The sequence below is a fragment of the Phyllobates terribilis genome, unplaced genomic scaffold (assembly GCF_046119375.1).
Source record: "Phyllobates terribilis strain yellow unplaced genomic scaffold, ASM4611937v1 Scaffold_119__1_contigs__length_5224398, whole genome shotgun sequence".
Lineage (NCBI taxonomy): Eukaryota > Metazoa > Chordata > Amphibia > Anura > Dendrobatidae > Phyllobates > Phyllobates terribilis.
The window spans coordinates 3,090,713-3,118,232 of NW_027362879.1; the positions used below are offsets into that span (position 1 = coordinate 3,090,713).

The 27,520-nt window shown below is 51.5% G+C and overlaps 3 protein-coding genes across 3 annotated transcripts in view; all 3 read left to right on the plus strand.

Annotated features, from left to right (window-relative positions):
• The first annotated feature begins 2,668 nt into the window (after positions 1-2,668).
• LOC141201572 (uncharacterized) overlaps positions 2,669-27,520 on the plus strand; it is a 935,513-nt gene continuing 910,661 nt past the window's right edge. The window contains exons 1-6 of the mRNA XM_073663563.1: positions 2,669-2,856; positions 5,395-5,574; positions 5,658-5,781; positions 5,865-5,962; positions 21,793-21,933; positions 22,063-22,242. Of these exons, the coding sequence (XP_073519664.1) occupies positions 2,779-2,856; positions 5,395-5,574; positions 5,658-5,781; positions 5,865-5,962; positions 21,793-21,933; positions 22,063-22,242 (801 nt within the window). The 5' untranslated portion in view covers positions 2,669-2,778. The remainder of the gene's footprint in view (positions 2,857-5,394; positions 5,575-5,657; positions 5,782-5,864; positions 5,963-21,792; positions 21,934-22,062; positions 22,243-27,520) is intronic.
• On the plus strand, positions 23,140-24,329 carry LOC141201607 (fucolectin-like). Its single transcript, XM_073663609.1, has one exon. It carries the CDS (start codon positions 23,790-23,792, stop codon positions 24,327-24,329), a length of 540 nt encoding a protein of 179 aa, XP_073519710.1. The 5' UTR covers positions 23,140-23,789.
• LOC141201554 (uncharacterized) overlaps positions 24,680-27,520 on the plus strand; it is a 28,127-nt gene continuing 25,286 nt past the window's right edge. Inside the window, exons 1-2 of the mRNA XM_073663550.1 lie at positions 24,680-24,692; positions 24,860-26,055. Of these exons, the coding sequence (XP_073519651.1) occupies positions 24,680-24,692; positions 24,860-26,055 (1,209 nt within the window). The remainder of the gene's footprint in view (positions 24,693-24,859; positions 26,056-27,520) is intronic.

A 27,520-nucleotide genomic window follows, 5' to 3' on the forward strand; every position in this document is an offset into this window, starting at 1 on the left:
GATGGGGGACCATGTCTGCAATATGGGGGGACCTGGATGGGGGACCATGTCTGCAATATGAAGGCCATGTCTGCGATATGGGGGACCTGGATGGGGGACCATGTCTGCAATATGGGGACCATGTCTGCAATATGAAGGCCATGTCTGCAATATGGGGGACCTGGATGGGGGACCATGTCGGCAATATGGGGGACCATGTCTGCAATATGGAGGACCTGGATGGGAGACCATGTCTGCTGGATGGGGGACCTGGATGGGGGACCATGTCTGCAATATGAAGGCCACGTCTGCAATATGGGGGACCATGTTGGCAATATGGAGGACCTGGATGGGAGACCATGTCTGCTGGATGGGGGACCTGGATGGGGGACCATGTCTGCAATATGGGGGACCTGGAGGGGAGACCATGTCTGCAATATGGCGGACCTGGAGGGGAGACCATGTCTGCAATATGGGGGACCTGGAGGGGAGACCATGTCTGCAAGATGAGGACCAGTTCAAAAGGTGTATAGAAAATAAAATGGTATCACTAAAAATGTCACTTTGTCATGCAAATAATGCGGCCCCCCAAATTAAATGTTTTTCCATGTGCGGCCCATATGCCCAGCTGAGTTTGAGACCCCTGGTCTAGGACAACCACCTCTGTGATATATACCTCCCATCAACTGTGTGTCCGAAAGCCACCTTACATCATCTTAGACCGAACAAGGAGTTAATGGCTGAAATACATACAAACATGTATACAGCCATAGTGAAGTAAGTGAAGGTGCATAGAAACTGACAGCTTCCTTCATGCACATACACTCCCATCATCATTCATCTTAGTGACGCAGAACTCGCTCTATTCAGAGGGTGCAGATAGATAAATAGGGATACTCCTCTCCGTACACCTCGTACACACGTGGCCCCGCTCCGTACACCTCGTACACACGCGGCTCCGCTCCGTACACCTCGCACACACGCGGCTCCGCTCCGCACACCTCGTACACACGCGGCTCCGCTCCGTACACCTCGTACACACGCGGCTCCGCTCCGAACATCTCGCACACACGCGGCTCTGCTTCGTACGCCTCGTACACACGCGGCTTTGCTCCGTACGCCTCGTACACACGCAGCTCTGCTCCGTACGCCTCGTACACACGTGGCCCCGCTGCGTACACCTCGTGCACACGCGGCTCCGCTCTGTACGCCTCGCACACACGCGGCTCCGCTCCGTACGCCTCGCACACACGCGGCTCCGCTCCGTACGCCTCGTACACACGCGGCTTTGCTCTGTACGCCTCGTACACACGCGGCTCTGCTCCGTACACCTCGTACACACGTGGCCCCGCTCCGTACGCCTCGTACACGCGCGGCTCCGCTCCGTACGCCTCGCACACGCGCGGCTCCGCTCCGTACGGCTCGTACACGCGTGGCTCCGCTCCGTACGGCTCGTACACACGCGGCTCTGCTCCGTACACCTCGTACACACACGGCTCTGCTCCGTACACCTCGTACACGTGCGGTTCCGCTCCGTACACAAGCGGCTCCGCTCCGTACGCCTCGCACACACGCGGCTCCGCTCCGTACGCCTCGCACACATGCGGCTTTGCTCCGTACGCCTTGTACACGCGCGGCTCCGCTCCGTACACCTCGTACACAAGCGGCTCCGCTCCGTACGCCTCGCACACACGCGGCTCCGCTCCGTACGCCTCGCACACATGCGGCTTTGCTCCGTACGCCTCGTACACGCGCGGCTCCGCTACGTACACCTCGTACACACGCGGCTCAGCGCCGTACACCTCGTACACACACGGCTCTGCTCCGTACACCTCGTACACGTGCGGTTCCGCTCCGTACACCTCGTACACACACGGCTCTGCTCCGTACACCTCGCACACATGCGGCTTTGCTCCGTACGCCTCGTACACGCGCGGCTCCGCTCCGTACACCTCGTACACACGCGGCTCCGCTCCGTACACCTCGTACACACGCGGCTCAGCGCCGTACACCTCGTACACACACGGCTCTGCTCCGTACACCTCGTACACGTGCGGTTCCGCTCCGTACACCTCGTACACACACGGCTCTGCTCCGTACACCTCGTACACACGCGGCTCCGCTCCGTACACCTCGTACACGCGCGGCTCTGCTCCGTACACCTCGTACACACTCGGCTCCGCTCCGTACACCTCGTACACACGCGGCTCTGCTCCGTACACCTCGTACACACACGGCTCTGCTCCGTACACCTCGTACACACGCGGCTCCGCTCCGTACGCCTCGTACACACTCGGCTCCGCTCCGTACACCTTGTACACACGCGGCTCTGCTCCGTACACCTCGTACACACACGGCTCTGCTCCGTACACCTCGTACACACGCGGCTCTGCTCCGTACACCTCGTACACACGCGGCTCTGCTCCGTACACCTCGTACACACGTGGCTCCGCTCCGTACACCTCGTACACACGCGGCTCTGCTCCGTACACCTCGCACACACACGGCTCTGCTCCGTACACCTCGTACACACACGGCTCTGCTACATCCACACTGTAAACCCCTCCTGACCCCACACATAAACTTCAGCTCATCCAGCACCATGACAACCAGCACAGCAGAGTCCTGCATCCACTGAGGCCCCTGATCATGTGACCCCTGACTCCTCCCCTCCTGTGACCTCATCACAGCTCCTGGGCGCACAGAGCAGCCATCTTCCTTCCATTTAGGATCCTGTAGATTCAGTCGTTCTCATCATTATCTTCCATCTTCTAGAAAATTTACCTTACACCTTAGTGGATGGAGAAGGAGAAGAAGAAGATGGCGGAGAGGATATTCCACCTCACCCTAGAGATCCTCTTCCGGCTTACTGGAGAGGTGAGAGATTCTGACAGGGGCGGACACAGACTGTAGTGGGCCCCTGTGCAAGAAATTTTTGGGGGCCCCCCTGCCCTTCATAAGGTAACAAAGTTATGTAAACATAACCCCCCCATGTGCAGCTCTCACCCCCCCTCACGTGTGCAGCTCTCACCCCCCCTCACGTGGGCAGCTCTCACCCCCCCTCACGTGGGCAGCTCTCGCCCCCCCCTCACGTGGGCAGCTCTCGCCCCCCCCTCACGTGGGCAGCTCTCGCCCCCCCCTCACGTGGGCAGCTCTCGCCCCCCCCTCACGTGGGCAGCTCTCGCCCCCCCCTCACGTGGGCAGCTCTCGCCCCCCCTCACGTGGGCAGCTCTCGCCCCCCCTCACGTGGGCAGCTCTCGCCCCCCCCTCACGTGGGCAGCTCTCGCCCCCCCCTCACGTGGGCAGCTCTCGCCCCCCCCCTCACGTGGGCAGCTCTCGCCCCCCCCTCACGTGGGCAGCTCTCGCCCCCCCCTCACGTGGGCAGCTCTCGCCCCCCCCTCACGTGGGCAGCTCTCGCCCCCCCCTCACGTGGGCAGCTCTCGCCCCCCCCCTCACGTGGGCAGCTCTCGCCCCCCCCTCACGTGGGCAGCTCTCGCCCCCCCCTCACGTGGGCAGCTCTCGCCCCCCCCCTCACGTGGGCAGCTCTCGCCCCCCCCTCACGTGGGCAGCTCTCGCCCCCCCCTCACGTGGGCAGCTCTCGCCCCCCCCCCTCACGTGGGCAGCTCTCGCCCCCCCCCCTCACGTGGGCAGCTCTCGCCCCCCCCCCTCACGTGGGCAGCTCTCGCCCCCCCCCTCACGTGGGCAGCTCTCGCCCCCCCCCTCACGTGGGCAGCTCTCGCCCCCCCCCTCACGTGGGCAGCTCTCGCCCCCCCCCTCACGTGGGCAGCTCTCGCCCCCCCCCTCACGTGGGCAGCTCTCGCCCCCCCCCTCACGTGGGCAGCTCTCGCCCCCCCCCTCACGTGGGCAGCTCTCGCCCCCCCCCTCACGTGGGCAGCTCTCGCCCCCCCCCTCACGTGGGCAGCTCTCGCCCCCCCCCTCACGTGGGCAGCTCTCGCCCCCCCCCTCACGTGGGCAGCTCTCGCCCCCCCCCTCACGTGGGCAGCTCTCGCCCCCCCCCTCACGTGGGCAGCTCTCGCCCCCCCCCTCACGTGGGCAGCTCTCGCCCCCCCCCCTCACGTGGGCAGCTCTCGCCCCCCCCCCTCACGTGGGCAGCTCTCGCCCCCCCCCTCACGTGGGCAGCTCTCGCCCCCCCCCTCACGTGGGCAGCTCTCGCCCCCCCCCCTCACGTGGGCAGCTCTCGCCCCCCCCCCTCACGTGGGCAGCTCTCGCCCCCCCCCTCACGTGGGCAGCTCTCGCCCCCCCCCTCACGTGGGCAGCTCTCGCCCCCCCCCTCACGTGGGCAGCTCTCGCCCCCCCCCTCACGTGGGCAGCTCTCGCCCCCCCCTCACGTGGGCAGCTCTCGCCCCCCCCTCACGTGGGCAGCTCTCGCCCCCCCCTCACGTGGGCAGCTCTCGCCCCCCCCTCACGTGGGCAGCTCTCGCCCCCCCCTCACGTGGGCAGCTCTCGCCCCCCCCTCACGTGGGCAGCTCTCGCCCCCCCCTCACGTGGGCAGCTCTCGCCCCCCCCTCACGTGGGCAGCTCTCGCCCCCCCCTCACGTGGGCAGCTCTCTCCCCCCCCCTCACGTGGGCAGCTCTCTCCCCCCCCCCTCACGTGGGCAGCTCTCTCCCCCCCCCCCTCACGTGGGCAGCTCTCTCCCCCCCCCCCTCACGTGGGCAGCTCTCGGCCCCCCCCCTCACGTGGGCAGCTCTCACCCCCCCCCTCACGTGGGCAGCTCTCACCCCCCCCCTCACGTGGGCAGCTCTCACCCCCCCCCTCACGTGGGCAGCTCTCACCCCCCCCCTCACGTGGGCAGCTCTCACCCCCCCCCCCCCCACGTGGGCAGCTCTCACCCCCCCCCCCACGTGGGCAGCTCTCATCTCCCCCCACTCCTAGTTAATTGTATTTAAAAAAAAAATAAAACTTGTTATACTTACCCCCATGCGATCCTTGCAGAATCCTGGCGCTCGTCCAAATCGCTGACACCAGGTTCTCCTGACTTCCGGCCATGTGACGGCGCCTTCACATGACCGGAAGTCAGGGGAATCATGAAGGCGCAGCAGCGCAGCGCTCATATGTCCCGGACCCGGCGCTTAGCATGGGGCTGGGGGCCCCATGAGAGAGATGCACAAGAGGGGGGCCCCCCAACGGGGCTCCGAGGGGGCCCCTACCAGCTGGGCCCCATACTGGAGTCAGGGCAGTCATGCCCTGATGGCGGCCCTGCTGGAGGGGCCCCCTCTCCCTCGGGGCCCCCGTTCAATGAACGGGCTGCACGGGCAGTAGTTCCGCCCCTGGATTCTGATGGCGTCACATTACATCATTCTTATCTATGGGAATAACAGATGGATAGAACTGGAGAGTTGAGGACTCTGGAAATGTCTGTAGTGAGATTTATTAATGTGTCTCTCCATAACCAGGATTACACAGTAGTGAAGAAGACCTCTAGTGGGCGCTGTCAGGACCCTGTGTCTGAGGGATGGGGAAGACCCCTGAGCCCAATCACGGGGCCTCCACCTCACCCCCTGATACATGAGGACATCAATGACCAGAAGATCCTAGAACTCACCTACAAGATGATTGAGCTGCTGACTGGAGAGGTGACACTGCTGGGAATGCTGGGACATTATACAGTAACGCTATGGAGGGATCGGGGGGATGACGGTATCATTGTATGTGTCAGGTTCCTATAAGATGTCAGGATGTCGCTGTCTATTTCTCCATGGAGGAGTGGGAGTATTTAGAAGGACACAAAGATCTGTACAAGGACATCATGATGGAGGTTCCCCAGCCCCTCACATCACCAGGTAATAGACAGGGCTAAAACCACACGGCCTATAATTATCTGTATGTAAAGAATGAATTCAGTCCCTGTATGTGTTTCCTCCAGATCTATCCAGTAAGAGGACAACACCAGAGAGATGTCCCCGTCCTCTTCTTCCACAGGACTGTAAACAAGAAGACCCCAATGTTCCTCAGGATCATCAGGTAGATGGAGAGAAGGTGTCATGAGATCTCCCCTATGATGTGTAGACGGCTGTGATGGTCTTGTGGTCAGTCTTGTTTTTCCCCTTCTCCCATGACAGCACCACCTGAGAGAGAGGGTATCCACTAATCAAGGACAGGAAACCTACTGAACAAAAGGGTGGTACCTCTCCTTTTCATCAATATGGTTTCCGGTCCTTGAAGGAACCTAGAGAGTAAAGTAACGGTACAATTGAACTTACCCAAGTCTGGTTGGTGTCTGCAAGGATCTGGGATGCTGACAGATCTGGAGACACTACCGCTGGCCAGGACGTTGGGGTGTGCAGTTGCATGACCACTTTGTTGAACGTGGTTGGCGTACCCCGTGTTGAGTGCGCTGGAGTTATGGCAACCAAGATCTGCGCAAGCGCGAGGCGCACTAGTGGGATATCTAGCGCGCCCTGCTGAGGAAGTGTGCCAGAAAGCAATGCGGCAGTAAAATGCAGGGGCTGTTTATGAACAGGGCTCGCCGGTATGCTCCCTTCACACCGCTCGCTGGAAGGAAAAGTCTGACCCGGAAATAATGCGAGATTTCTGGGGGGAGGTCGGCAGCAGACGCTGGAGCTGTGGCGTCCGTCCGGTATATAGTGGACGGTTGACCACCAGATGGTGGAGGCCGGCAGCTTTCCTCTTGATAGCAGAAAACTTCGGCACTCCATACATGAATATATAAGAAATACAGTATCTAGACTAATGTCACTTTGAAAAATGAAGGTTCTTTGCGCATAATTTGGCCAATTTATGTGTGCCCATCAACCGTGACAAGGTCACCTTCGTATGATGGGTAACTATACTACGCTACCACTGGATATGCCACTCTTGGGCTGCAAGCCTGCATGGACAATATGTCTCTGCTGGGCTTTTAACCTACAATGTATGGGCTGGTAGAGCTAGTTAAAACCACCTGTGACTGAATGGGAGGGACACATGGTCAGAAAAAAGGCTATCAAACTTCTAATAGTGTGAACACGTACCTGCTGCAATGCTCCAGGAGCGGGATCCCAAAATTGATTAATAGAAAAGAAAGGGGTCGCTCACTGGTCTATTCGGGTGCTCTGAAGAAAAACATAATCTAAATAGCAGAAAACTTCGGCACTCCATACATGAATATATAAGAAATATAGTATCTAGACTAATGTCACTTTGAAAAATGAAGGTTCTTTGCGCATAATTTGGCCAATTTATGTGTGCCCATCAACTGCGACAAGGTCACCTTCATATGATGGGTAACTATACTACGCTAGATTTCCTCTTGATGCCATGGATATGCTGGAGGCGTAGCAGCAGCCACAGCCACCACGGCAGCTGCGTTATCGTCAGAGACGCAGCAGTGACAGCTGTACAAGTGACAGATTAACCAGAAGAACAAGGCAGTTTGTGAGTCGACCACGTCCAGGGGAGAACGGTCATGTGAACTGATCCAGCCTCCATCTCCGGTACCCTAGACTGAACGGCAGAGTGGTGAGTGATCTTCGTATATGTTCATCATGTTGAATAGGTCCTTTTCTCTCTGTGTTCTTTGCTAGGAGGGGCCTAAGAGGTGTAGCGCCAAGCTAAAAGATAAAGAATGTGCGGCGATAACTTACCCAGCACATATATGAAGAGATTCTTGTATTCTGAAGACCACCTCTGAAGAAACCCCCCAACTTTGCCATGGATTTAAAATCCATAATTAGGATAGAAGTTACAGACTCCATTAATTCACTGATTCAGCAGGAAAGTGGTAAAAGGGAGAAAAGACCCAAACAGCAGGCCGCTGATTCAGAAGAGTCTGTAATATCTGAGGATAGAGACGAATCGGACTCCTCTTCTTCCTCATCCTCTGATAGTGATACAGGGGGGAGGCCGTGTTTTCCTACAGAAGACACAGATAAGTTGGTAAAGAACTACTATGGGCATGTCAGATACTAAAACCCCAAGAACAGTCCAGGACATTATGTTTCGGGGGTTTGGTATAAAAGAAAAATTGCATATTTCCGGTTAGTGAAAGAATTGAAATGCTCATTAATAGGGAATGAAGGAAGCCTGAGAAAAAGGATCCACTGCCGTCGTCATCCAAAAGGAGGTGTCTGTTTGATGAGGAAGAAGCAGCCATGTGGGACAAAACCCCTAAAATAGACATGGCGGTGGCCAAGTCAACCAAAAGATCTACCCTGCCCTTTGAAGATCCTCTTGATAAAAAAGTGGATGTGTATCTGAAGCAGATATGGAAGTCTTCAGAAGGGGCAATAAAACCAGCAGTTTGGGCAACCTGCATGGCCAGATCCATGATGATTTGGTTACAGCAGTTAGAGGATAAGATTAAGAACAACGTCCCTAAGGATATAATTCAAGGAGCAGCTACTTTCCTCGCAAACGCCTCGACAGACTCAGTGATGTTTGCAAACAGATCGGCAAACCTATAAAAAGCTGCACTTAGAGCACTATGGCTCAAGAGCTGGCCGGGAGATGTTCAGTCCAAGGTCAAGCTATGCCCAATTCCATGCGAAGGAGAATTTCTCTTTGGACGGGTACTAGATGATATACTGGACTAGGCAGGAGATAAGAGAATTTCCCAGAGGTGCCAGTGCAGGAGCAGGGGAAGGGATTCTATTCCCCCTATTCCTAATAAAAAAAAAAACAGATGGCACCTTCAGGACCATAGTGAACTTGAAAGAAAGGGGTGAACAAATTTCTAGTCTACTGGCCCTTCAAAATGGAGACCATAAAATGCTATTTCCAGAGTGTTTTATATGAGATTGCTAGATGTGAAGGATGCCTATGAACACATCCCAATCTATATGGAAGAACAGAAATTCTTGAGGGTGGCCTTGTATATAAACGAACAAGTCGGGCACTTCTAGTACAGAGCGCTACCCTTTGGCCTATCTATGGCTCTGAGGGTATTTACAAAAATTATATAGAAGTCGCAGTGCATCTCCGGTAGCAGAATACCCTAATAAATCCTCTACTTGGACGATATTCTAGTGGTAGGCAGGTCAATAGAGCACTGCAGTTGTCAACTGATAACAATCAGAACCATTCTGACCAGGCTGGGATGACTGCTAAACCTATAAAAATCAAAACTGGAACGACAGAGGGTTCAGTCATTCTTAGGACTTGAGTGCAAAAAAGCAGACTTGTCTACTGCAGGAAAAAAAGGACGACAAGGTCATGGTTAGTCTTGAGCCAATTTGTTCGGCATGTGAAATTCGGGTTCGTATTCGGGGTTCCGACTTGTTCGCGCCAAAAAAATCGGCTCTGCCCACGAACATCCCTGATTTTCCATGCTGTCACGCAGATGTTATCTCCGGTGGGGCGTGATCTCGGCCTCCCAGGTTTCCTTGGAGATGTCTAGGAGACCCCTTGGATGCCGGCCATATAGAAGCTCGAATGGAGAGAAGCCAGTGAAGGCTTGGGGAACTTCTCTGACGGAGAAAAGTAGAAACGGAAGCAAGTAGTCCCAGTCTCAACCATCCTTCTCAATGACCTTTTTGAGCATCGCTTTCAGGGTCTTATTGAAGCGCTCCACCAGGCCATCAGTTTGCAGATGGCAAACGCAGGTTCGCAGCTGAGTAATCTAAAGCACTTTGCACAGCTCCTTCATCACCTTGCTCATGAATGGGGTTCCTTGGTCCGTCAGGATTTCCTTCAGCAGGCCGGTCCTAGCAAAGATGTTGACAAGTTCCCGAGCTAAGTTCCGTAAGGGTACCCCTTCGGGGTACCGGGTCGCATAGTCCATGACGACCAAGATGTATTGATGGCCCTGGGCCGATTTAATTAAGGGACCCACGAGGTACATGGCAATCTTCTCAAAGAGAACTTCTATCACAGGTAGTGGAACTAAGGGACTACGGACTTGGGAGGTGGACTCGGTTATCTGGCAGGTGGGGCAGGACCTACAATAGTTTAAGATCTCCCGGTAGCATCCTGGCCAATAAAACCTCCTCACTATTCGCTCCTGAGTTTTTTCAACCCCTAGGTGTCCCCCCCCCCCCTAGAATATGTGAGTGGGCCATATCTAATACCCTCCGACGGTATGGCCCAGGAACTAACAGCTGTTCCACTACCTCTTCACCTTTGTTTGGTTACCTGGTACCCCCTGAATTGCAAAGTGTGGGTACCGCCCCCGACTCTTGAGCAACACCATTACAAACCGTAACATTGTCCCACGCCCCTTTCAAGGTCAAGTCCCGAACTTGAGCTGCCCCAAAGTTCTCTCCGGGCACCTCTAACTCAGGGAGGTCGGCCTCCTCAGTCACAGTCTCGTCCTCACCGACAAGGACACACAGTGGAAACCGATCCACTTCCAATGTCGACCGAGGTATTTCTAGGGTCCTGGCTTTTGTCTCCGTGATGGAGTCTGGATCCCTTCCCCCACAAATCCCAGAACAAGGGAAAATCGTGCCCCAATATGACGGAATGTATCAGGTCCTTGACCAACCCGACCTCGTGGGATTGGGCGCCACAGTCTGTTTCGACTGTCACTCTGGCCACCGGGTAGTTCTTGGCATCCCCATGTATGGAGCGGATGCCCAAAGATCTGGCGGGGATCAGCTGGTGGGGAAGGGTGGCACTGATCGAGGTCACTAGGTTCATCACTCCTTTAACGGACACGGCACACACCTGCGGCCCCTCGCCGGGTTGACAGTCCACACTGCAGGCTGGGTAAGCATAGTATGAACATCGTCTCCCTAGACTGCAGTCCATTGGCTCAGCAGACGTATGACACTGGGTGGCTACGTGTTCCGGATTGCGACATCGCCAACAGGTCACATCCTTCACAACAGACCTTGCAGCCCCTTCAGTGGAAGTGGAATGCCCCCAGTTGTGGCTCTTAACCCCTTCCGTGGTGAACCCACTCCCTTTTGGGCACTCCAGTAAGGGGAGCTGGCTATCTCGGGTATCCCCAGGGATTTTTCAACCACTTGGAATCTCTCTACAAGACCTATGAGGTCGTCTGCATTCCGACGGTCGCCCTGGGCAACCCAGGTCTGCACCGGCCTGGGTAGGGAATGGATGAACCTGTCCATTACCACACGCTCAACCATCTGGGCAGGAGAGGAAGACTCTGGCTGCAGCCATTTCTGGACAAGATGTAACAAGTCAAACATTTGTGAGCGTGGAGGTCTGTCGCCAGCATACGCCCAGTGGTGGACCCTTTGTGCTCTGACAGACATAGTCACTCCTGAGCGTGCCAATATTTTGGTTTTTAATTTGGCATATTCCTTTGCGTCCTGTAATGTCAAATTGTAATAAGCCTTCTGCGGGTCCCCAGTCAAATATGGCGCCAGAACCTCCACCCACTGCTCCAGCGGCAATTTCTCCCGTTCCGCTACCCTCTCAAAAACAGTCAGGAACACCTCAATATCATGCCCCGGGGTCATCTTCTGTAACGCTTTCCTTACCGTCTTCCTGATGTATGCATCATCACTTGGACTTGACGGAAGCCGTCGCCTTGCCACGGATCGCCTCTAAAAGTAACTCGATCTGCTGTTATTGGTGATGCTGATCCTGTTGCTGCGGTTTCTGGAGCTGAACTTGTTGTATCAGCAGCTTAGTGGTCTCTTGTTGCTGCTGTAGCTGCTCACGGTGCTGCTGTTGCATTCTCTGCTGCATGCTCTGCAACTGCTGCTACTGCATGGTCTGCTGGCTCTGCACCAGGTGCTTAATTAGCTCTTCCATGGTGCCGGACGTCTCCTGCTGGCTGGCAGCCTTCACCCAAGAAATCCACCGGTCTCTGTAGCAGGTACACGTGTTCCTGGAATCTTGCCCGCATTCTCCACCAGCTGTGGTAAGATAAAACGCCTCACTTGGTCGCTTCCGGAAGTAGACTCAGGAACCGTGTTTTCTCTGCAGCCTTTATTTAGTGCCATAAATCTCCGCAGCTCCAGCAAAACTAAACACAGCCTTACTGGCAAAACAACAAAACAAAAGATAAACGAAAGCACAGTCCATAGCAGTGTGGGATTAGCCACACAGGTTGTAGTCCCAGCATTCAGCTCCTCTCTGAGCTGTGGTCTTCCAGTCTGGAGTCTTTGCCACTCCAAACTCACAACAGAGAAAAAAAACCAGGACTGAACATTTAAACATTGTTCAGCCACACCCTGAGGTGGAGGTATGGGGAATGACATCCCTCCCATCTCTGTCATTCCGATAAAACCACGCTTTTTAAGAGTTAACCCCCAGCATATAAAATGCTGGCAGAAAGTTTATTGGTTCTAGTTCACATAGGCTAGCAACCAGTGTGACACATACCTCCCTTCATATACCATACCAGTGACTCTGGCACAATAGTTAGATCTTTGTCTCAACACTGCTCCAAGTCTCACGCTATGGGAGGAACTTGTCAATCACTGGGAAAGTCCTGGGCCAAATCTTCTTTTTTTTTGGGGGGGGGGGGGGGAGTGTGAAGACATGAGGGTCTGTGGGTGGTCTCGTTCACAGCCCCGCTGTCTTTAGATAGACCGCATCGGCCAGGACTCATCCCATTGAATTCCCACACTCCTTCCCCATGGGCATAATATTACTGAAACAGCATAGGGTGAGGGTAAAACAGTGTGGCACTACTTTATTGAACCACCAAACAGACAATAATAAATAGGACAGTCCCAGCAAATACACAAGATGGTGCAAAAGACAGAGTCTCACCCTTCCGCTGGCGCGCCGGAATTAGAGCAGCTGTGACTTCAGGGCATCCAATGCCTACTACCCCAACCAGTAGCACCCAGCTTTTGGCGGGCACCCACAGAGAGGAGGTAGTGGCAAGTTTAGGAAGCTAACCGAGTGCAGTGAGGTATGTGGCCAGGTGACCTGATTGTCAAAAAAAATCACAGAAAAAGAAAAAAACAGCCTTACCAACACCAGGTCAGATCACCAAAGCACAAGCCGGACGCGGCAGACCCCATGATAAAGGCGGGGGCCGCACAGGTGCAAAACACCGCCTCCATGAATTGTCAGATATGTGAGTGGCTGTGTAGCATCAACATTGCACACAAATGCTGCCTTTGGTGATCTGACCTGGTTTTGGTAAGGCTGTGACCTGATTGTCCCAACCTGGATTCTTCAAAACGTTTTTGAGGGTTAGGTGATGGTCAATTGAGCAGATCTGAATTCTTCCAGCTAGGACTGTGGTCCCTTAAGCTGGCGTCCTGTAGATTCTCTGTCTGGGGAACAGAGGCAGATTCCCCCCCCCCCACCCCCCTTCAATAGGTCACAACTATTCTTCAGGCCATCATCCACAGGTCCGGGGGAAGGTGAGATGTGGTCAACTCTCATTGTTTGAGTATTTAATCAAACTGCATAGTTTGTCCTTCCCTGCTAGCAAGTAAACAAGTTGCCTGGACTGATACAATGGTAGCAACATATTAGCAAAAATCAATTGTTCAATGACCTGCGTTCCTGTCATCCACGGATAGCAAGACAATATGCTGAAACAAACGTCAACTCAAGAGTCAACGTTAAGGCTCATATAACAATGGCCTATGTTTCTTGACCCACCAAAGAAGCACGTCTGGCTTAATCAAGAACAAATGCTGTGTCGTCACATTGGGGAATATGAGAAAATCACTGATGTTTAAAAGTTGTACAAGAGCTCAGGAGCGAAAGTGCGATAGGGACTTATCCGGTATGAAATAAAATATTTTTAACAGGGTTCTGCTAACCTGGTATGGCTGTGTTCACAAAACAGTTATCAAGACGTAGGTAATCAGCTGCTGCAGATCCACAGGTTGTCAGACCAAACCAAAGTAGATGGAGGAAAAACATGGATGGTCCACGCTGCTGGTAGATTGATGAAAGGATCAGGATACACAGAACTGTATTAATTGTCGTTTTATTATCGACACCTTTCGAAGTTGACACTTCTTAAGGATATAACCACATGTAGACACATATAACAGTCAGACAGCTTTATAAGAGGGGCATTCAAATAATGGCGCCAAAGAGGCCCATGATGTGTCAAAGTTCACCTTTTACCGTTATGACAACTCTGAAAAACCAAACGCTGATGAAAATCTGATCCAAAACACTGAGGAAAATAAGACTGGATTGTTAAGTATGAGAAAAATCACTGACGTCTGAATGAGGCCCTACATTGAAAAACCTGTGAGCTTTTACAAAGCCTACCTGAGATAAAATGGAGGATGCTCGGTTTTCATCGGGTACAATGGAAGATGTGCTCTATTTCAGTGTACCTCAGGTAAAATGGAGGAGGCTCTCCAGGCGTACCTCAGGTAAAATGGAGGAGGCTCTCCCGGTGTACCTCAGGTAAAATGGAGGAGGCTCTCCAGGTGTACCTCAGGTAAAATGGAAGAGGCTCTCCAGGTGTACCTCAGGTAAAATGGAAGAGGCTCTCCAGGTGTACCTCAGGTAAAATGGAAGAGGCTCTCCCGGTGTACCTCAGGTAAAATGGAAGAGGCTCTCCCGGTGTACCTCAGGTAAAATAGAAGAGGCTCTCCCGGTGTACCTCAGGTAAAATGGAAGAGGCTCTCCCGGTGTACCTCAGGTAAAATGTCAGAGGCTCTCCAGGCGTACCTCAGGTAAAATGTCGGAGGCTCTCCAGGCGTACCTCAGGTAAAATGTCGGAGGCTCTCCAGGCGTACCTCAGGTAAAATGTCGGAGGCTCTCCAGGCGTACCTCAGGTAAAATGTCGGAGGCTCTCCAGGCGTACCTCAGGTAAAATGTCGGAGGCTCTCCAGGCGTACCTCAGGTAAAATGTCGGAGGCTCTCCAGGCGTACCTCAGGTAAAATGTCGGAGGCTCTCCAGGCGTACCTCAGGTAAAATGTCGGAGGCTCTCCCGGCGTACCTCAGGTAAAATGGAAGAGGCTCTCCCGGCGTACCTCAGGTAAAATGGAAGAGGCTCTCCCGGCGTACCTCAGGTAAAATGGAAGAGGCTCTCCCGGCGTACCTCAGGTAAAATGGAAGAGGCTCTCCCGGCGTACCTCAGGTAAAATGGAGGAGGCTCTCCAGGTATATCTCAGGTAAAATGGAAGAGGCTCTCCAGGTATATCTCAGGTAAAATGGAAGAGGCCCTCCCGGTGTACCTCAGGTAAAATGGAGGAGGCTCTCCAGGTGTACCTCAGATAAAATGGAGTAGGCGCTCCCTGTGTACCTCAGATAAAATGGAGGAGGCTCTCTTAGTGTACCTTAGATATAATGGAGGAGGCTCTCCTGGTGTAAAACCAGCTCACCATAAAAGCCAGTAAAGTAAATAATATAATTAAGTGGAGGAGGCTCTCTTTCTTTCTTTGAGCACCTCAAAGAAAATCTCTCTGTTTCCAATTGAAAGAAAGAAGGAGGCGACGTAACTTAGCTCCGCTCCGTCCGCCTCGTACACGCGCGGCTCGGCTCCGTCCGCCTCGTACACGCGCGGCTCGGCTCCGTCCGCCTCGTACACGCGCGGCTCGGCTCCGTCCGCCTCGTACACGCGCGGCTCGGCTCCGTCCGCCTCGTACACGCGCGGCTCGGCTCCGTCCGCCTCGTACACGCGCGGCTCGGCTCCGTCCGCCTCGTACACGCGCGGCTCGGCTCCGTCCGCCTCGTACACGCGCGGCTCGGCTCCGTCCGCCTCGTACACGCGCGGCTCGGCTCCGTCCGCCTCGTACACGCGCGGCTCGGCTCCGTCCGCCTCGTACACGCGCGGCTCGGCTCCGTCCGCCTCGTACACGCGCGGCTCGGCTCCGTCCGCCTCGTACACGCGCGGCTCGGCTCCGTCCGCCTCGTACACGCGCGGCTCGGCTCCGTCCGCCTCGTACACGCGCGGCTCGGCTCCGTCCGCCTCGTACACGCGCGGCTCGGCTCCGCACGCCTCGTACACGCGCGGCTCCGCACGCCTCGTACACGCGCGGCTGCGCTCCGCACGCCTCGTACACGCGCGGCTGCGCTCCGCACGCCTCGTACACGCGCGGCTGCGCTCCGCACGCCTCGTACACGCGCGGCTGCGCTCCGCACGCCTCGTACACGCGCGGCTGCGCTCCGCACGCCTCGTACACGCGCGGCTGCGCTCCGCACGCCTCGTACACGCGCGGCTGCGCTCCGCACGCCTCGTACACGCGCGGCTGCGCTCCGCACGCCTCGTACACGCGCGGCTGCGCTCCGCACGCCTCGTACACGCGCGGCTGCGCTCCGCACGCCTCGTACACGCGCGGCTCCGCTCCGCACGCCTCGTACACGCGCGGCTCCGCTCCGCACGCCTCGTACACGCGCGGCTGCGCTCCGCACGCCTCGTACACGCGCGGCTCCGCTCCGTACGCCTCGTACACACGCGGCTCCGCTCCGTACTCCTCGTACACGCGGCTCTGCTACATCCACACTGTAAACCCCTCCTGACCCCACACATAAACTTCAGCTCATCCAGCACCATGACAACCAGCACAGCAGAGTCCTGCATCCACTGAGGCCCCTGATCATGTGACCCCTGACTCCTCCCCTCCTGTGACCTCATCACAGCTCCTGTGCGCACAGAACAGCCATATATGTGGTGGCGGCTCTGCAGGTGGAGGTATGTGGTGGCGGCTCTGCAGTCAGGGCTGCCACCAGGAATTTCGGGGCCCCATACTGTCAAAATTTTCAGGCTCCCTTGAGACTCTGCCCAGGCTCCACCTCCATCCCTCGAACCTTCTACAGTCCCACCGCCTACTCTTGGAAAAACTCCACTTCTGCACCCCGTCCTCAACAGTCACACATTAACAGTTCCCAGTGATCACCAGATCACATAACGTGGGGGAAAAAGTATTTAGTCAGCCACCAATTGTGCAAGTTCTCCCACTTACAAAGATGAGGTCGACCTGTAATTGACATCATAGGTCGACCTCGACTATGAGAGACAAAATGAGAAAACAAATCCTGAAAGTCACATTGTCTGATTTGTAAAGAAATTTTTTTGCAAATTTTGGTGGAAAATAAGTATTTGGTCAATTACAAAAGTTCATCTCAATACTTTATTTATCCTTTGTTGGCAATGACAGAGGTGAAACGTTTTCTGTAAGTCTTGACAAGGTTGGCACACACTGTTGCTGGTATGTTGGGCCATTCCTCCATGCAGATCTCCTCTAGAGCAATGATGTTTTGGGGTCTGTCGCTGGGCAACACGGACTCTCAACTCCCTCCAAAGGTTTTCTACAGGGTTTAGATCTGGAGACTGGCTAGGCCACTCCAGGACCTTGAAATTCTTCTTACGAAGCCACTCCTTTGTTGCCCTGGCGGTGGGATCATTGTCATGCTGAAAGACCCAGCCACGTTTCATCTTCATTGCCCTTGCTGATGGAAGGAGGTTTGCACTCAAAATCTCACGATACATGGCCCCATCCATTCTTTCATGTACACGGCTCAGTCGTTCTGGTCCCTTGGCAGAGAAACAGCCCCAAAGCATGATGTTGCCACCCCCATGCTTCACAGTAGGTATGGTGTTCTTTGGATGCAACTCAGCATTCTTTCTCCTCCAAGCACGACGAGTTGTGTTTCTAACCAAACAGTTCAACTTTGGTTTCATCTGACCATATGACATTCTCCCAATACTCTTCTGGATCATCCAAATGCTCTCTAGCAAACTTCAGACGGGCCAGAACATGTAACGACTTAAGCAGGGGGAACCGTCTGACACTGCAGGATCTGAGTTCCTGGCGGCGTAGTGTGTTACTGATGGCAGCCTGTGTAACGTTGGTCGTAGCTCTCTGCAGGTTATTCACTAGGCCTCCCCCTGTGTGGTTCTGGGATTTTTGCTCACCGTTCTTGAGATCATTTTGATCCCACGAGGTGAGATCTTGTGTGGAGCCCCAGATCGTGGGAGATTATCAGTGGTTCTTGTATGTCTTCCATTTTCTAATTATTGCTCCCACAGTTGATTTCTTTACACCAAGCTGCTTTGATCTTCACCATAGTGGAGTTTGGAGTGTGACTGTTTGAGGTTGCGGACTGGTGTCTTTTATACTGATAACAAGTTCAAACAGGTGCCAGTACTACAGGTAATGAGTGGAGGACAGAGGAGCCTCTTAAAGAAGAAGTTACAGGTCTGTGAGAGACAGAAATCTTGCTTGTTTGTAATTGACCGAATACTTATTTTCCACCAAAATTTGAAAAAAAAAATTCTTTCCAAATCAGAGAATGTGATTTTTAGGATTTGTTTTCTCAATTTGTCTCTCATAGTTGAGATCTAACTGTGATGTGAATTACAGGCCTCTCTCATATTTTTAAGTGGGAGAACTTGCACAATTGGTGGCTGACTATATAGTCTTTTTTCCCCACTGTACATAGCCAGCAGCTTTTGTTTTGGCCAAAAGATTTTTAAAACCACCACCACGATAAGTTAGACTCTTCTGGCCGGGCCCTACTCTATTCTAACCTATTAAAATTTTCTTAAAGTACCCAATACTCTTTTTAGGTATATTTTTATTTATTTTTCTTTAAGGGAATGTGTCATACACATTTTTTAAAATGACCAATAATACCACATACAAGGATCAAATACCACCACACCATGACCGGACCACATATTACCACCACATAGTGACCGAATAATACCACATACAAGGAATACCGCTGCACCATGACCAGACCACATATTACCACCACATAGTGACCGAATAATACCACACAGAAGGGACAAAAAATGCCACACCATGACCAGACCACATGTTACCACCACATTGTCACCTTATTACAATACTGATCATTAATAAAAAACCATAATACTAATATTACCATAAGTGCCATTATACACCGGAGCTCTGTACATGGTATACAGTGTATAATGTAAGTGTACAGGTAATATAGTGATCATCAGTGACATTATACACTGGAGCTCTGTATATAGTGTCAGTGTACAGGTAATACAGTGATCACCAGTGACATTATACACAGGAGCCCTGTACATAGTATATAGTGTCATTGTACATGTAATACACTGACTCACCAGTGACGTCTCTAGTTGAAGTCCTTCATCTTCACTTTTCTCCTTCATCCAGCACAGACCACCATCACTTCTTCCAGCCAGGACTTGTCTTTGAATAAAATAACACAGTTATGTAGAGCATATTCCCCAACTTCTACATTACACAGCTGAATACAGATGTGCACCCACCATTAATATATAATTAGTCATTATGCAACCCACCATTCCAAATATAATTGTAATCCATCCCTGCGCCCCAAATAACTGTAAATAGCCACTTTCCCCACCTAATAAATATGTAAATTAATTAGAGCCTGTACTCTTTCCCAGAATTTATTACCAGTCACACTCCTGCATCCGCAATGCCCCCCACTCTGTACCTCCTGCTCCCCCGATTCATTATATTTACATGACCCTCTGCCCCAATTCATTATTTCCTGCTCTCCCCACCCCCACCCTCTATTCATCATTTACTCTCCCTCATCCCCCATTCACCATTTGCTTTCCCCACCCCACTCCCAATTCATCATGTGCTTTCCCCACTCCCACTTTTCAATCCACCATTTGCTCTCCCCACCCCTAATTCACCGTTCGCTCTTCCCACCCACCACTCCCAATCCACCATGCGCTCATCCTCCCCCCACTCTCAATCCTCCATGTGCAGCTCACCCCTCCACTCCCAATTCCCCATGTGCAGCTCACACCCCCCACTGCCAATTCCCCATGTGCAGTTCATTCTCCTCACCACTCCCAACATTCCCCCCACTTCCAACTCATCATTATGTGCAGCTCATCCACCCCCCACTGGCAATTCCCCATCACGTGCAGCTCATCCTCCCCCACTGCCAATTCCCCATCACGTGCAGCTCATCCTCCCCCTACTGCCAATTCCCCATGTGCAGTTCATCCTCCTCACCACACCCAACATTCCCCCCACTCCCAACTCATCATTATGTGCAGCTCATCCACCCCCCACTGGCAATTCCCCATCACGTGCAGCTCATCCTCCCCCACTGCCAATTCCCCATCACGTGCAGCTCATCCTCCCCCCACTGCTAATTCCCCATGTGCAGCTAATCCTCCCCCACTGCCAACTCCCCATGTGCAGCTCATCCTCCCCCACTGATAATTCCCCATGTGCAGCTCATCCTCCCCCACTGCCAATTTCCCATGTGCAGCTAATTCCCCATGTGCAGCTCATCCTCCCCCACTGCCAATTCCCCATATGCAGCTCATCCTCCTCCCACTCCAAATTCCCCATCATGTGCAGCTCATCCTCTCCCCACTCCCAATTCCCCATCACGTGCAGCTCATCCTCTCCCCACTGATAATTCCCCATGTGCAGCTCATCCTCCCCCACTGCCAATTCCCCATGTGCAGCTCATCCTCCTCCCACTCCAAATTCCACATCATGTGCAGCTCATCCTCTCCCCACTCCCAATTCCCCATCACGTGCAGCTCATCATCCCCCACTGATAATTCCCGATGTGCAGCTCATCCTCCCCCACTGCCAATTCCCCATGTGCAGCTCATCCTCCTCCCACTCCAAATTCCACATAATGTGCAGCTCATCCTCTCCCCCCTCCCAATTTCCCATCACGTGCAGCTCATCCTTCCCCACTGCCAATTCCCCATGTGCAGTTCATCCTCCTCCCACTCCAAATTCCCCATGATGTGCAGCTCATCCTCCCCCAACTGCTAATTCCCATGTGCAGCTCATCCTCCCCCACTGTCAATTCCCCATGTGCAGCTCATCCTCCTCCCACTCCAAATTCCCCACCATGTGCAGCTCATCCTCCCTCCACTCCCAATTCCCCATCATGTGCAGCTCATCCTCCCCCCACTCCATTTAATTTTTAAAAAAAAAATTAAATTGTCATACTTACCCCACATACGATCCCTGCAGCATCCTGGCGCTCCTGTTGCGATGAGGAGGTGCACGCCGCCACCGGGTGCTCCTGACTCCTGAAGTATGAAGGAGCTGCTGCAGCGGCGCAGCTTCAGTAAGGAACTCGGTGCCAATATGTGCGCCATCTAAGGCGGTGTGCGCCCCAGTGCTCGGCACTTTATTGCAGCATGGAGTGCCGTGCATGGAGCGCCGTGAGCAGACGCACAAGAGGGGGGCCCTGACTAGACCCGGCCCCTCTCTGTACTGCTGCTCACGGGGCCCCAAACAGCAGTAAGGGCAGTGATGCCCTGATGGCGGCCCTGTCTGCAGGTGGAGGTATGTGGAGATTCCCCATTATTGTCTCTCAGAATTTGCCGTTATTCACACTATGCGTCTATTTTGTGTCTGTTTTTTTTGCATGGTGAAATAAATCATCCCTCTGATTGACCGCTGGCTGCTCGCAGGGAGGCAGCAGGGAGGCAGCTGACAATCAGTGTGATGTCGTCAGTCACGTCCCATCAAGAAAGCAGAGCCAAAGAGAAGCCGCTGCTCCGTCTACGTGACTCATTAGAAGCCGCAGAGTCACTGGCAGGAGCAGTCCGTGACCGCTCTGTTCCCGCAGACATTGAGGCAGGGCAGGCAGGCAGTTAGGAACTATCTGCCTTTTACTTCTTCTGCCCATAGTTATAAAAATAATATAGTCCTGGATAAACTCTTTAACACACAGCTATCATCCGTGGACAGGCTGTTCTTTTTCGTGGACCTATTCACTTGAATAAGCAAGTTTAGGGCAGGACAAGAAAATATCCCTAAATAATCTACTATGTCCGTGTTCACACCACGAGTGCAGCGTTCAGGCCAAACCTCCTCCGGTCCTCAAAGCGAAGCTCATTAACGGCCGCCATAAAAATCCACTTCTTCTTCCGGCATCATCCAGGATCAGATCCACAGATTACTGCTTTATACCGGAATCAGTGATTGTATTATTACATAGAATTATTGATGACGTTACATCTTCTCATCTTCTTCTCATTCAGGTCTCTACAATATCGGATCCTCTCAGTGAAGATCTTCTATATAAGAGAAGTTTCCTGTCAAAGGTTGATATGGACAGAGACAAGATGGCGGAGAGGATATTCCACCTCACCCTAGAGATCCTCTTCCGGCTTACTGGAGAGGTGAGAGATTCTGATGACGTCACATTACATCATTCTTATCTATGGGAATAACAGATGGACAGAACTGGAGAGGTGAGGACTCTGGAAATGTCTGGAGGGAGATTTATTAATGTGTCTCTCCATAACCAGGATTACATAGTAGTGAAGAAGACCTCTAGTGAGCGGTGTCAGAACCCTGTGTCTGAGGGATGGGGAAGACCCCTGAGCCCAATCACGAGGCCTCCACCTCACCCCCTGATACATGAGGACATCAAAGACCAGAAGATCCTAGAACTCACCTACAAGATGATTGAGCTGCTGACTGGAGAGGTGACACTGCTGGGAATGCTGGGACATTATACAGTAACGCTATGGAGGGATCGGGGGGATGACGGTATCATTGTATGTGTCAGGTTCCTATAAGATGTCAGGATGTCGCTGTCTATTTCTCCATGGAGGAGTGGGAATATTTAGAAGAACACAAAGATCTGTACAAGGACTTCATGATGGAGGTTCCCCAGTCCCTCACATCACCAGGTAATAGGACTAATTACACACGGCCTATAATTATCTGTATGTAAAGAATGAATTCAGTCCCTGTATGTGTTTCCTCCAGATCTATCCAGTAAGAGGACAACACCAGAGAGATGTCCCCGTCCTCTTCTTCCACAGGACTGTAAACAAGAAGACCCCAATGTTCCTCAGGTAGATGGAGAGAAGGTGTCATGAGATCTCCCCTATGATGTGTAGACAGCTGTGAGGGTCTTGTGCTCAGTCTTGTTTTATCCACCAGTATTATATGTTTTATACTTGTGTAATGAGAGCGGTGGAGATGGCAGGATTAGAGCTGATCATAGATGGGACTTCTCCATCTGTCTGTGACTTTTACAATATTTGTTTCAGGGTGAAGATCTGACCCATATTAATACTACAGAGACATATGTGAGGGGTGATGAGCGGTGTAAAGAGGAGATTCCTACATATGACTACCCAGGTGAGTAGTAACCACTAAATACAGAGAAGTCACAGATCCTGTGGTCATTATATTATGAGTTTGATCACACAAGTAATTGACGTGCATTTTACTTGCAGATAGATTTGATGCATAACAAAAAAAGCTTTTTTTTTGCACCTTTTTTGATTAACGCATTTTGGCAGCAAAGTTTCATTGGTTAAATGGGATTTTATTTGCTGCAGAAAGGCGCCATGTCTCCAATTGTAATGTAGTTGTGAGTTGCCAGATTACAGCTGAATGTCAAGAAGAGAGCCGGGCCACACACAGAAGTCAGGCAGGTGAACATCTAAGCTGGAGAAGCCAAGGTCAATATCTAGCAGCAGTACACGTCCCGGAAGGACAGTCAAGTGAGAAGCCAAACCATTCTGCGGTCAACAAGAAGTATGTAGGCAGATCAGAAAAGGGTTTAGAAGTAGGGTCAGGTAATAATCTGGTCAAGGTCCAGTTTTGATTCTCCATTGAACATTTCACTAGAAAAGATCAGTGACAATACACACAAAGGAAATAAACGTGTCTATAACAAAACAGGTGTAATTGCAATAATGTTCTAGGAGAAATACTTCATTTTCTGGAACAATTTTAAGGGCGTCAACTATTTCAACCATGACTGTGTACAGAGAAATGTGAGACAATATAGAGATTAAAAATACAATTTATTAGATCGCAGTTGAAAACACATAAAAATACAAAAAGCCATTTAAGAGGGATAAACGTAATCACAAAAAACAATGGAATGAGGCATCTGGATGAGTCCTGGATAAGTCCTAAGCATACAGCCTTGAAGGGGTATTCTCACCTCCAAAATCCTATCCCAAAATATAGTAGGTAGGATAATAATAATAGAAAATGCCTCCAATTAGAAATGTACTCCGAGTGTCCTGGGATCACCACGCTGACGTACCGACCCCCATCTTCTCTGATTCTACTGGGATCTGTGGTTCTGGCTCTGGGATGCGCTCCGGCACCTGTAGCCACAAACATAGCAAGGACCAGAGTGGCCTCCCAGGTGTCGGACTATCCGTATGCCACCAGGAGCATATTGGCTAAGAACGCCATCGATGGGAACAAAGACACCGACTTCAGTAGTGGCTTCTGCACCCACACCAACCTGGAGAAGGATCCCTGGTGGAAGCTGGACCTGGGCCAGAGCTACAAGATATCCAGCATCGCCATAACTAACAGGATGGACTGTGGTCTGGAGCGACTGATGGGGGCCGAGGTCCGAATCGGGAACTCCCCTGACAATAACATTCCAGTGTGCGGCACAGTCACAAATGTGGTCTCTGCCACCATGTCCTTTTGCTGTAAGGGGATGGAGGGTCGCTACGTCAGCGTGGTGATCCCAGGACACTCGGAGTACCTGTCGATGTGTGAGGTCGAGATTTATTCAGACTCCAATTAGAAATGTGGTATAGTTCTCCTGATTCTTTGTCACTTATCCCATGTGCAGAGCATTGCAGTAGCTTAGGTATCCATAGTTATGACCACTAGCAACTAACTTGCAATGCCCTGAACATGGGGTAAGCGACATAGCGAATCAAAAGAACTATACTACATTTGTAATTGGAGATATTTGCTAATCTTATTTTTATTATACCTACTACATATTGGTATAGTTTCTCAGAGATGGGAATACCCCATCTTCATTGTTTTTATGGCGTGTATTTTTCTCTGTTGCTTTAGATTGTAATGTAATAAAGCTTATTTTTAATCCTCCCTTTATTGCCTCAAAAGTTTCTGCGTATATGTATTATGTTCGTCGATGGTACGTTAGGGGTTCAGTACCATGGGATTTGTGCACAGGTGGCTCACCACTGTCTTAGGTCATAGTTTCATTATACTTTGATTTGTATAGAATTATGTATAGAGAAATGTTATAAAATATAAGGCATTGATATTAAAAAATAATAAAATCAGATTTATTCTTGGCAGATGACTGTGGTGTCAAACCAGATACCTATGAAAAGCGTGCCATTATTCCAGCTATACCTCCAGCCCTTCAGAGCAGAAATCAATCATCTGAGCCTTTTCAATCTGTCATCTACTTGGATTCATCACAGACTGTTAAGCAAAATGAAAGCCAGAGAAGGGATGTCGAACATCAAATAATTCCCACAGGGAAGAAACCATTTTCCTGTTCAGAATGTGGGAAATGTTTTAAAACTAAATATAAATTGCTTTCACATCAGAGAAGTCACACAGGAGAAAAGCCGTTTTCATGTTCAGAATGTGGGAAATGTTTCAGCGATAAGTCATATTTGCTTAAACATTACAGAAGTCATACAGGAGAGAAGCCATATTCATGTTCAGAATGTGGGAAATGTTTTATCCAGAAACGAGATCTTCATAAACATCAAACATTTCACACAGGAGAGAAGCCATATTCATGTTCAGAATGTGGGAAATGTTTTATCCAGAAACCAGATCTTCATAAACATCAAAGATTTCACACTGGAGAAAAGCCATATTTATGTCAAGAATGTGGGGAATGTTTTGAACATAAATCTAAATTGCTTATGCATCAAAGAAGTCACACAGGAGAAAAGCCATTTTCATGTTCAGAATGTGCGAAATGTTTCAGCAATAAGTCAGATTTGCTTAAACATTACAGAAGTCATACAGGAGAGAAGCCATATTCATGTTCAGAATGTGGGAAATGTTTTCTCCAGAAATCAGATCTTCATAAACATCAAAGAATTCACACAGGAGAGAAGCCATATTCATGTTCAGAATGTGGGAAATGTTTTATCCGGAAACCAGATCTTCAAAGACATCAAAGAATTCACACTGGAGAAAAGCCATATTTATGTCCAGAATGTGGTAAATGTTTTATCCAGAAACCAGATCTTCAAAAACATCAAAGAATTCACACTGGAGAAAAGCCATATTTATGTCCAGAATGTGGGAAATGTTTTACCCAGAAACCAGATCTTCATAAACATTACAGAAGTCATACAGGAGAGAAGCCATATTCATGTTCAGAATGTGGGAAATGTTTTATCCGGAAACCAGATCTTCAAAAACATCAAAGAATTAACACTGGAGAAAAGTCATATTCATGTCCAGAATGTGGGAAATGTTTCACCCAGGGTTCATGTTTAATACAGCATATACAGTTACACAAAATAAAAAGGGATTAATAGAAGGACTTACTAGGCCAATCGCAGAGACCATTCAGTTTAGCTGGAGGGAAGCACTCAAACGAACCGTTATGGAACAGGACCCCCGCTTACACAAATATGTATAACCCGGCATGAGTATAGATCAATATTCGGCCTGATCTTTTATGCCGACGGGGGCGCTGCCCACACACTCCCCTGTGATGACCTCACGTGGGCTGGTCTCCGCCCTTCTTGGTTTTATTCAATCTCTAATTTTCTGCGATAACTCCTCACTGGTTGATCGCAGAAGTTAGCAAGTGATGCCATCTTTTTTATTGCAAATTTACCTGTGATGGATCAACCCCGTACTCCAAGATTTTTCCACATGGGGGTTGTCGTAGCACCTATGCAGCTAATGGGACATAATGTTACAAAGTGGGGTGAATATTGTGGATCACATATTGTTGGACATTTTGTGATGTGACCAAAGCACTCCTGGCCCCCACCTTCCTGTGCTCACTTAGCAGGGGCAAACAGACAATGTGCTGATTAATGGGTTGTTGCCTAAGGGCCCCGTCACACTAAGCGATGCAGCAGCGATCCCGACAACGATACGACCTGTCAGGGATCGTTGCTGCATCGCTAATACATCGCTGGTGAGCTGTCAAACAGGCAGGCTCACCAGCGATCAGGGGAGCAGCGATATCGTGGAAAGAATCGTTCCACGATGTCCTGCTCCCGTTACCAGCCTGCTGCAAGCAGGAGCAGGCTGGTAACTATGGTAAACATCGGGTTACTAAGTGCGCGTGTGCCCCTAGTAACCCGCTGTTTACCATGGATACCACTCTGCTACGGTGCGCGGGAGCCTCCGCGCACCGTAGCAGAGTGGTATCCATGGTAAACAGCGGGTTACTAAGTGCGCGCGTGCCCCTAGTAACCCGATGTTTACCATAGTTACCAGCCAGATCGTTGGTCCCGCTGGTCACACACAGCGATGTGTGCTGGCCAGCGGGAGGCCAACGACCAAAAAATGGTCCAGGACACTTTGCAACGATCAGCGACCTCACAGCAGGGGCCTGATCGTTGCAAAGTGTCACACACAGCGACATCGCTGGTGAGTCACCAAAACCGTGACTCAGCAGCGATATCGCTAGCGATATCGCTATGTGAGACGGGGGCTTCACTGCTGTCTGGGAGCCTACTGTGGGTATTATCTGGTGAGAACAATGGGTGCTAAAAATAGCCTGTGTGATTCTCTTTAAAACCTGCTTGTAAGAATAAAAGTTTTAGTCCATCTTGGAGACACACTGCGATAGTCATATTTTATATATCCCAGTGTAAGAAAAGCTTTTCCATGTCAGGGGCAGGCAGAAGAAGATTGGACATCTGCGGATGGGGTAACTAGCTCCCGTCACACTACCTTTACTTAGAGACCACACATTACATGACTGCTGTCCGTTATTTTCATTTTCAGAAAGGCTCTAACTTGCTT

Excerpts from the sequence above, each read along its gene's own strand:
- LOC141201607 (XM_073663609.1), top strand. The coding sequence starts at position 23,790 with ATGTACTCCGAGTGTCCTGGGATCACCACGCTGACGTACCGACCCCCA.